This window comes from Miscanthus floridulus, chromosome 5 (genome assembly GCF_019320115.1).
Source record: "Miscanthus floridulus cultivar M001 chromosome 5, ASM1932011v1, whole genome shotgun sequence".
NCBI classification, from domain to species: domain Eukaryota; kingdom Viridiplantae; phylum Streptophyta; class Magnoliopsida; order Poales; family Poaceae; genus Miscanthus; species Miscanthus floridulus.
In genome coordinates, this window is record NC_089584.1 from 91,239,911 (window position 1) to 91,250,957 (window position 11,047).

Below are 11,047 nucleotides of genomic sequence, written 5' to 3' on the forward strand. Positions count from 1 at the left end.
AGAGCTCAGCTCTCATGAAAGCATAGATAGTGGTGGGTCCCAACAAAGATATGTGAGGAGAAATAGAAAAGAGAATAAAAATATATAATAATAAAGAAATTTTGTAGATAAATAGAATGGTAACTATTGTATATCTCGTAGCTAAGTACTTGGGCTTGTGAAAAGTCGAAAACGAGCCTCTCTATTTACGACGAATAGATATCATGGGAAGTCGTAAACAAACTTCTTTTACAGGGGGACAAGCACACGGGCGGGCACGGCGCCGCGGCGGGTGGCCGAGCCAGGCCGCCGCTGCCGGGTGCTGACTCAAAAGAAACTGCGTCGTCGGGCGGCGGCCAGGCGCTGTCTCGTTCCGCCCACCACCAACCCCGCTCCCGCATCAACCGACGAGATCGTTTCCAGCCCGCAAACCAACGGCCGATCGGATCGCCATACGAACGCGACATCGCGTTTAATAAACGCTCCTCCACGCCGCGACCTACTCCTTCCCCCGCGCCCGCCCGCACCCGCCCCCAATTCGCGTCTCGGGGTTTGGACCGGGGTTTGGACCAGCCACCCGGCGGAGGCGGGCAGACAGGGCCACAGGGGCCGCTGCGCCGAGCGACCGGAGCGCCGCCGCCGGCGAAGGCACGGCACGGCATCCATGGAGTCGCGCGCCCTCCTGCACGCCCGGCCCACCGCCCACCTCCCTCCCCACGCCGGCCTGCGCCTCCCTCTCCCGCGCCCGCGCCCGCGGGCAGTCTCCCTCTCCCCCGCCGCCAAGCCCGCGCTCCAGTCCCCGCTCCTCGCGTCGAGGGGCCCCTTCCTCCCGCGGCACGATGCGGTTCTGGGGAACGGGTTCCTGAAGCGGAGAGCGGCCAGCACTGGCGGTGACGTGCCCTTCCGCGCCCAGGCCGCGGCGGCCTCGGCGGCGGTGCCGGCGCCGGCGCCGCAGCCGGAGGAGTCCACTAAAAAGTTCCTCGGCATCGACGTGAAGACGCTCAAGAAGATCGTGCCGCTGGGGCTCATGTTCTTCTGCATCCTCTTCAACTACACCATCCTGCGGGACACCAAGGACGTGCTGGTGATCACCGCCAAGGGGAGCAGCGCCGAGATCATCCCCTTTCTCAAGACCTGGGTCAACCTGCCCATGGCCATCGGATTCATGCTCCTCTACACCAAGCTCTCCAACGTTCTCTCACGGGAGGCGCTCTTCTACACCGTCATCTTCCCCTTCATCGCCTTCTTCAGCGCCTTCGCCTTCGTGCTCTACCCGCTCAGGGACGTCATCCATCCCGTCGCGCTCGCGGACAAGCTTCTCGCCGCGCTCGGCCCGAGCTTCCTTGGCCCGGTGGCGATACTGAGGATTTGGAGCTTCTGCTTGTTCTATGTTATGGCTGAGCTCTGGGGCAGCGTCGTCATCTCTGTGCTCTTCTGGGGGTTCGCGAATCAGGTTAGTCTGAACTTTGGATTCTTGGATCAATATTGCCATGTAATGTTAAAAACCTTCTTTGATTATAGTGAAACAACTTGTTTTGAACCATCTCATAGCTAATAATGATTTGACTGGATGGTTTGGTTTTTGGACACGGACAAAAGATGCAAGGGTAAAACTTGTCTCTATCAGGTTAGTTTAGGCAGGTAGTGGTTTGTTCGTCGGATAATGGGTTGGTAATAAAACATTTTTGGTTTTTAGTAGGCCCTGCATTGTAGCTTGGCTCATTGTATTGCATAACTTTCAGGCTTAAAAAATCTAGGTGCTCGTTGCTTTCTTTTATGAATATGTTGGGCTCCATTATTGTTCACTTTCCATGATATAAATGAGGTTTGAGCTATTGTCAGCCTTAAATTGGTTGTGGATGTCTATTACATTGAACAACTTGGCTGGATATGGTTCACACTTTATAACTCCTTTCTAAAGAAATGGATCTAGACTTTTGCGAATCTAACGTGTCTCTGTCTTAGGGCTACTTTTATGGCCAGAAAGGAAGGGCCCTGGTTTGGTATATGCGTCTGTTATTTATTCGACTACCATTTCTTGTTATACGAGGGATATGATAGGGGAAGCCTCACTGTGACATACTGACATCAAGAGAATAAATGCATAGTGAAAAAGGCTCAAAACAAGAAAAAAAGGGAAATCAGAACATGGAATAAGCTTGGTTGCGTAGTAAAGAAAGACAACAACCATTGCGTATCAGCTTGATAATAAGTCAATACACAATACACTTCAAAAAGGTGACACAACGGCACCACTCTTGTAGCATGACTGGTTGATTCCTTATTTACTTTCGTGCATCTGAGTGAAATCGGCTCAACTACTGAAGACCTTGAAGCAACTCTTTGGCTCAAGTTCCTCGGCATTGACGTGAAGACACTCAAGAAGATTGTGCCGCTGGGGCTCATGTTCTTCTGCATCCTCTTCAACTACACCATCCTGCGGGACACCAAGGACGTGCTGGTGGTCACCACCAAGGGGAGAAGCGCCGAGATCATCCCCTTTCTCAAGACCTGGGTCAACCTGCCCATGGCCATCGGATTCATGCTCCTCTACACCAAGCTCTCCAACGTTCTCTCACGGGAGGCGCTCTTCTACACCGTCATCTTCCCCTTCATCGCCTTCTTTGGCGCCTTCGCCTTCGTGCTCTACCCACTCAGGGACGTCATCCATCCCACCGCGCTCGCGGACAAGCTTCTTGCCGCGCCGATCAATCATAAAACATTCTGGTTGACTTTTTTTTTCTTTGTAAAATCACCAAGTACACCCAGGACATGGCAGCATGTGTTTCAACTGTATCTTCCATTGAGCATCTGAAGTTGTCAACAATAAGATTATCTCAACGTCAAAAAAACAATAAGATTATCAACCATGTGTCCTTAAAGAGCATTAAGCTCATAATTGTTGATTTCATTTTTTTTTCTGGTTATTGCAACCTTATTATTATCTCATATGTGTGCTAGTATGTAACCTTTCTACCTCCATGTCAAACTCTTGTGGGAGTTTCTTTCCCGTGAATTCCCCTCATTAGCTTGATGGGAAGGTTTCTAACTGGGAGTATTATTAAGAGTGTTCAACTGTTCACAAGTCTAATCGAGATAGTTTCCAGCTAGATACTACTCCCTCTGGTTACAAATACTTGAGGCTTTGACCAAGATACAGTCAAACTGTTAAAATTTTGATTGCCAGTAGTTTTCAGAATATTTAGTTTGGAAACATAAAAAATCATGTGTAGTTTTTTTCTTGAATGCCATCTTCATAATATCATGCTTATTAGATATTATAACTATATTATAATAGGAAAAAAGTAATGGTCAAAGTTAAAACTCGAAGACCATAGAATGTCAATGGCGACAAGTGATTCACAGCTTTTTAGCCCACAGAGTGACATCTTAAATGCATTAGCCATCATCTGAGTGTTTGAATAAGTTGCACCTTTGAAGAGTATGGACACGTCAGCCAGATGTTGCACACGAGGAGCATTCATATTATCCCCTCTTGTTGACTGATGGATCCATTTTCAAGAGTTGGTTAACAGGTGAGCTGTATAGGGGAGGGGAGAGAGTGTCTGCTGCTCTTGGTTGCAGAGTTCTCCCGTGGAGTTGTTGATTAAGTTTTTGGGCTGTCATTAGAGAACCGACCAACTGAAACATGTACCTTGCAGTCTATATGGCATTCTGGTGTCTGAAATTTGGGAAAAAAAAATTTATATTCACATTTGTTGAAATTCTCATCAAATGTTGAACCTTTGGGCTCCAGCTTTATCTGATTCATATTTTTTTCCAGATTACCACAGTTGATGAAGCAAAAGAATTCTACCCATTATTTGGCCTTGGGGCTAATATTGCCCTTATCTTTTCTGGGCGTACTGTGAAGTATTTCTCAAATTTGCGCAAGACATTGGGTCCTGGAATTGATGGCTGGGAAGTATCTTTGAAAGGAATGATGAGCATAGTGGTACTTCTTGGACTTGTCATAACTTCCATCTATTGGGGAGTGAACAAGTTTGTTTTGAATGATCCTTCACTTCCAAAGTCTGATCGTAAGAAGAAAAAGGTTGGTAGCTGTGGTTTATCATGCTTCCCTTTTTTTCCTTTTTATTGCTACTCAAAGTTATCTAGTAACGATTGATGCAACAGGAAAAGCCTAAACTTGGCATGAAAGAGAGTCTGAAGGTTCTGCTCTCCTCGAGGTATGTGAGGGATCTGGCTACCCTAGTGGTTGCTTATGGCATTAGTATCAATCTTGTCGAAGTCACATGGAAATCAAAACTCAAGGCACAGGTAATCTTTCTCAACTATATGTTCTTTTCATATTGCATTGTTCCTACAGTGATCTATTTTCAGTATTCAGTAACACTTTCCTTATTCACTGCAGTTCCCTAGTCCAAATGAATACTCATCTTTCATGGGTGATTTCTCGACTGCAACTGGAATTGCAACTTTCACAATGATGCTGTTAGGACGTATTATACTACGGAAATTTGGCTGGGGTGTGGCTGCAATGATCACCCCCACCGTTCTGTTGCTGACTGGTGTCGGATTCTTCTCTCTGATTTTGTTTGGACAGCCACTGACTCCTATGCTTGCCACGATGGGTATGACCCCCCTACTGGCAGCCGTTTATGTGGGTGCCTTGCAAAACATATTTAGCAAGAGTGCAAAGTACAGTTTATTTGACCCATGCAAGGAAATGGCTTATATTCCTTTGGATGAAGATATGAAGGTTTGTTAATCTTTCCAGATTATATCTTTCTCCTTACTATTCTCGTGTGACTTGAAGATATTTTTAACAGGATTTTGTATTTTGTTTGCTGATCTTTTGTTCTCTTGTGATGCTTACTTTCATCTAATCGTGTAAAGATAAATTTATATAGTTCCTTCTTTCGTAATTGGTAAATGGGGACCAACAAATTTAATTGATAAAAAGCTCTATGTTGACTAGCGAGTTAGTTATATGTGCAGCTATTTGTTAGCCTGTTCAAAATTTCTGATGATGCATATGATCTTTTCTAAAGCCTGTTAAATGTCGTATGTAAATGTAACTTCTCGTGGTCCTGTACCTTAAAAAATGGCATTAGCTATATCTTCCTGCTTATGTCATGTGTGACTACATGACAGATACGGTAACTAATGCTTTTCAATTAAATCAGGTCTTGTGAACGTCGTACCGTTTTCCCCAAATATCTCTGAAATGTCTTGTCCTTGAACTTAGAATCATTCGTGGGTGGCTCAATGATTCTTGATGTCCCACTGTCTGCGCCATTATACTGCACATGCCAACTCCAGTTCCCTCTGTTTGCAGGTAAAAGGAAAAGCGGCCATTGATGTTGTTTGCAACCCACTGGGCAAGTCCGGTGGTGCACTTATCCAACAATTCATGATCCTGACATTCGGATCCCTGGCAAATTCAACTCCATACCTTGGCGGCATACTGCTGGTCATCGTTCTCGCGTGGCTAGGCGCGGCGAGCTCATTGGACAAGCAGTTCTCGAGCTTGGCTAAGGAAGACCTGAAGAAGGAGAAGGCTGCCCAAGAGAAAGTAGAACCCTCGCTACTCAAGGCGCCTGCAGAAGGCACTGATGATGTACTGGTGGAGCAGACAAATGGATCTGTGACGAGCCAAGCAACTGGAATAGAGAGCTCGCCGTCGAACTCATCCCCCATTCAATAGCTTCATCATCAGAAGTTGTAGTTAGGAGAGTGATTACAGTGAGCAGAAATAATTGGTATTAAAATAATTCATGGCTTTCAAGTTTGTAACAGTGTGCAGCTTCAAGCTGCTGGTAATTTTTCTTTGTAACATGAGCAAATTTTGACAGCCGGCAGTGAATGCCGTTCTGGAAATGGCCCTGACCCTTTGTGCCGACGTCAAATGCATAAATTGTGTGTTTTGAATTGAATCATGTCACAGTAAAGGTTCTCTTCAGTAGTATCAGCTGAATGTTCAGCAGGAGACGATAAGTGTGCCTGAAAGTTGAAACACAACGCATCCAACAAGGCGTGTTGTTTGGAACCGCTTGACTTCGGATTCCTGATGAAAATAACCAAGAATGCCACCCAAACTATTTGAGGTGAAAAGAATTTGAAATGATCTGAAATTGAACTGGGAGCCGAGAATAATCTTGTACCATGAGGGGTGGACCGCGTTTTCCCACCGCTCATTCCAGGGCGCATCATGATACAGGGCCTGATTTTGTTGTTTGCCAATGCTCGAGCATGGATCACATCAAACTGATTATCCGATCTTTACTTTCTCACCCTTCCACTGCTGCCATGATAGGTACTCGGAAATGCACTAGCGACCGTCCGAGAGCTGAGAGGGCAAAAGTTGCAAATGTTTACTGTAGCACCACATTGTCAAATCATGGATGAATTAGGCTTAAAAAGTTCGTCTAGCAAATTAGTCGCAATCTGTACAATTAGTTATTTTTTAGTCTATATTTAATACTTCATGCATGTGTCCAAACATCTAATTTGACAGTGAGTAAACTTTAGGTGAAGAAACTAATCAAGGCCTCGGTCGATCAAAGGGAGTTTACCACTTTACCTGGTGAAGTGATTGATTGGTTCTTCCAAAACAGAATTGATTGTTTCTTCAGAATGCCACTGTTGCATTCTCTTCTTCACAGTATTTGGCCTATCAATTAGTGGATAAAACTCTGGTGTTTGAAGCTCAGAACTTTAGAGTCGTGTATTTGCTTTTGTGATGCAAATCGACGGGGACGGACCACCTACATTCGGATGGATGCACAACACCCCCATTCTGTCGCTTTTAAGCGAGCGCTCTTCTTGTGTGTCCAACTGTTGTACCTGTGCTTTACTCGTTTGCCGGTGGAGTGGAGATCGCATAAAGCATGCGACCCGTTTTCTCCCTCTAGTCTTTCTCACTAATCCGTGTACTTAGGTAGCGACGTCGAGGGCAATAGCCATCGGAACAGTCCAGAAGAAACCCTGGGACCTGAAGTTGACCTCCTCTTGTATGATGGCTTTATGAACCATCGAATTAGTTTGATTAATTCTTCCTTCTTTCTTTAGAATAGGACCGCTGAATATTCCAGCGAACATTGATGAAAAAGAAAACAAAAACAGCTAGTGCTGCCGAAAGACAAGGCAAGGCTGCAGTGATGCAGCTGGAAAGAGGGTAAAGTGAGCTTCCCTCTTGGCCACAGTCAACTCCACAGGGCAGGATCGAAGTGGAGACTGGAGGAGGATAGGTAGGAGAGAGGAAGGTGCTTTGCCACGTGTTGTCGCACATTGCCGCGATTTAAAGTTGACGACGCAAGTATATAGCACATTTGAACTTGCAGTAATAGCAGCTGTATTATACAAAATGGAAGCACGCACACATGACACACCACTAGCCACTCCTTATCTGAAACATTTCGCTCTCACGGGCTCGTCCCCATCGGCGAAGGTACCATGCGGGATCACGCCACGCATGGAAACGACGAACCGCCGCTCACATCTCGTGGCGTGGGGACTGGGGACACGGCCGCGCGCGCTGGACCCCCAGCACTCGCCCACTCTCGCACGCACACACCTGTACCTGTACCTGTACGTACAGCACGCGCACGCATCGCATGCGACGCGGGGCTCCCGGATCATCGCTTCACTGGTGGCGGCTGCTGCTGCTGGACGCCGGCGCGGCCAGCGGCCAGAGTCGGGAGAAGGTGGAGGAGACGGCGATGCCGGCCATGTTGAGCCCCTTGCTGCTGCCCCAGTCCGGCACGGGCACCCACCGCCACTCGCGGCGCGCGCGGTCGTACGACAGCCACACCAGGTCCCACGCACCGCAGCAGTTGGAGATGAGCACCAGCCGGACCACGCCCTCCCGCTCCGCCAGCAGCCCCGTCATGACGGCGTACGGCTTCCGGAAACCCTCCACCAGGTCGCCCGGCACGCTGGCCAGCAGCTCCCAGTCGCCGCCCACGGCCCCGGCCCCGAACCCGTACAGGTCCACGCCCGTCACCACCTTGACCCGGGTCCGGCTCGTCGGGTCGTCGATCGCCGCCGAACGCACCACGGCCGCGCTCCCGTCGCCGTACACGTGCAGCCGGTCCCCGCCGTGTCCCGCGGCGGCGGCGGCGTTCGGGAACCGCGGGCGGAAGAAGACCGGGCGGTCGTCCGCGCGCGGGCCGGCGTACACCATCACGCAGTCCGGCCCGGCGTGCGCCGCGCAGAGGTAGGTGCCGCCGTCTCCGTCTGGGGCGGCCGCCGGCTCTGCCCCCTCGCCCTCGGCCAGGACCGCCTCCGACTCCTGCCACGTGTCCGTCTCGGACCGGTACTCGAAGAGGAATGGCGTGTTGTTCACCAGCTCGGCAAACAGAAACCTTGCAGGGAAAAGCAACCATTTTTTACACTGACGTCAGATCGACATTGATGGATTCGTATCGAATTTTACTGCGGGTTAACTGTTGCTTGGGCACTGTTAATTACTCGTACTATATGTGCCGTTTAGTAGTGACGAGGAATAATTGAGAATCCCCGCGTGGTAAAGTTAAGACTGGGAACCGAGAGCGAGGAGGTTAGTGGTGCTTGCAAGTTTTTCTATTTTCTTCCGTAAGAAAGACCCTCTCCCTAAGAAAAGGACAGGTACCTAAACCGGTTCGATCCGGGGGGATCGGCGACGAGCTTGAGTCCGAAGCGACGCCAGGAGGAGGTGCCGCGTGGGCCGAGCGGGGACGGCGGGAGGCGGCGCGCGGCGCGCGCGGTGAGGTCGACGACCACGAGCTCGCGGCGGCCGTTGGCGGCGAATAGGAAGGAGCTGGCGGACGCTGCCAGGAAGTAGAGGTCCTCGCCCGGTGGCACGGCGGGGACGAGGATGGCCGAGACGGGGATGCGGAACCATCGGCCCGAGGGCCCGTGGAAGCCCCTGATGGCGGCGTCGCGGGGCGGGAGCTTCTTGAAGAGGAGCAGCCACGCGGCGGCCGGGCCGCCGCCGCCGGAGGACGCCAAGGAGAGGTGGTAGAGGCGGCGGAAGTCCGGGGAGGAGATGAGGCTGGACAGCGGGCGCGCCACGGAGTGCACGCGGAGGAGCTCCGGGACGGCGAGGCGGAGCAGGATCTCGTGGAGGAGCTCCGACGGGAGCAGCAGCAGCGGGCCCAGCGCCGTGGCGGCCGAGCTCGCGGGCGATGGGTGGTGGTGCTCGCCGGCGAGGGGGTGGTCGGCCATGGGAGGGGGGAGGGGGTTTGGTGAGGTTTAATTCTGCTTGGGATCGGAGTTTTTTGGGCTTCGCTTGTTTGGGAGACAAGTTTTGTGGCGTCGCCCTTTTATACGGACCAGAGAGACGGTTTTCTTCTTGAGACTTTTCCCCTGTGTGCTATTGTGCTATTATAAAAGATCGTAATTCCTTGTGTGCCTCTGAAAAAATTCAGCGGTCTTCAGCGCCACTACTTCAACTTTTTCGTGTTATCTATGCCACTTCCGTCAGTTTTGGTTCTAACGCCGTTAAACTGCAAGGGTGAAAAGACGAAAATGCCCTTAAGTTCAAATATGTTATTAATTTTTTTTTGAGCATCTTAACGACTTCAAATGAAAAAACTTAAAACTAGAAAATTGTAAATCTCGTCGAGATCTATAATTTTCATATAAATTTTTTTTTCATTTAATTTCGCAAAAAAAATAATATGATTTTTCTAAGATATATTAATCATATCAAATCATTTTTTTTTTGCGAAATTAAATGAAAAAAAAATTATATGAAAATTATAGATCTCGACGAGATCTACAACTTTCTAGTTTTGAGTTTTTTCATTTGAAGTCGTTAAGATGCTCAAAAAAAATTAATAACATATTTGAACTTAAGGGCATTTTTGTCTTTTCACACCTGCAGTTTAACGGCGTTAGAGCCAAAACTGACGGAAGTGGCATAGATGACACGAAAAAGTTAGAGTAGTGGCGCTGAAGACCGCTGAATTTTTTCAGGGGCACACAGGGGATTACGATCTTTTATAATGGCACACAGGGAAAAGTCTCTTTCTTCTTGGAGTCTTGAGACTCTTTTGGTTGTTTATCACCTGCGCTCAGCTAAATCTGCATTTTCTAGGGATTTAGGGGGTAGGGGATTTTCTTTTTTCTTTGTTGCTTCCCGTTTTGTGGTTGGGATGAAAAGGGTGTGCTTGTAGGGCACTCTAGTAGGTTTTTCTATTTGGTGGACGGTGCGTGATATCACTAATATGCATGATTTTGTAGGTGATGCATGTCTAGGGATGAAAACGGATTGGATACGGACGGATATCACCGATATTATATTTGTTTTTATATTTCTGTCCGGATTCGGATTCGAATACGGATAGTGTCAACTATGTCGGATAGAATACGATTGGATATCGACATCATAAATATGCGATTTGAGTATTCGGATACGGATACGGTATCGGATATTAGATATCCGGACTCGGATACAGACAGATCTCAACCTCTCTAAACGGATTCGGTTTCAAATACGGTCGAAAAATATCCGTACCGTTTTCATCCCTATGCATGCCTATGATTTAATTTACTTGCCTGTGCATGCTAATTCAAATGTTACACAGGAAAATCCTATGATCCAGGCCCTATGTGAACACCAATACACCATCGTGTACTTTTTATATTTATAAAAAGGGCCTTTTTAAAATAAGTAGAATTCTCGGTTAGGAGAGGTATTATTTTTGCTCTAACTTGCTGTTCAAGTCCATCATTTCCTAACAGTTAGTATTAGCAATTACAACGCATGCGCAAATCAGCTCGCAGGTTACCACCGTGCCTTTCGTGCAAGATAATTACTTAGTCTTGATGCTCAAGTAAGGATCGTTTTTATTATTACGGCCTTACTTGATTCTCTCTCGCAAGAAGTATTAGTACGGAAAATTAAAACATAACCGAAATTCTGGCCCCATTCGGCTTACCCCATATTCGGCTTGTTCGACTTGTTTTTCAGCCGGAACAATATTTTTCTCTCGTAACAATTCAGCCAAAACAGTGTTTTTCAGTCAGTTTCAGCCAAGATTCAGACCAGTGAACGGGGCCCTCTGGTTCTCTATCATGGAGGTACTCCGTGTAGGGCCGATCCAAATACTCAAATAAC

The 11,047-nt window shown here is 48.1% G+C and overlaps 2 protein-coding genes across 2 annotated transcripts; one reads left to right on the plus strand and one right to left on the minus strand.

The window, feature by feature from the left end:
• Window positions 1-328: 328 nt before the first annotated feature.
• LOC136450227 (ADP,ATP carrier protein 2, chloroplastic-like) lies at window positions 329-5,797 on the plus strand. Its single transcript, XM_066450594.1, has 5 exons — window positions 329-1,432; window positions 3,764-4,033; window positions 4,117-4,260; window positions 4,355-4,702; window positions 5,282-5,797. The coding sequence occupies exons 1-5, from the start codon at window positions 644-646 to the stop codon at window positions 5,648-5,650; spliced, it is 1,920 nt and encodes a 639-aa protein (XP_066306691.1). The 5' UTR covers window positions 329-643; the 3' UTR covers window positions 5,651-5,797.
• A 1,462-nt stretch (window positions 5,798-7,259) lies between these two features.
• LOC136450228 (uncharacterized) lies at window positions 7,260-9,161 on the minus strand. The gene is made up of 2 exons (XM_066450595.1): window positions 8,576-9,161; window positions 7,260-8,309 (listed from the first exon to the last, which is right to left on the minus strand). The coding sequence occupies exons 1-2, from the start codon at window positions 9,148-9,150 to the stop codon at window positions 7,589-7,591; spliced, it is 1,296 nt and encodes a 431-aa protein (XP_066306692.1). The 5' UTR covers window positions 9,151-9,161; the 3' UTR covers window positions 7,260-7,588.
• Window positions 9,162-11,047: the final 1,886 nt, after the last annotated feature.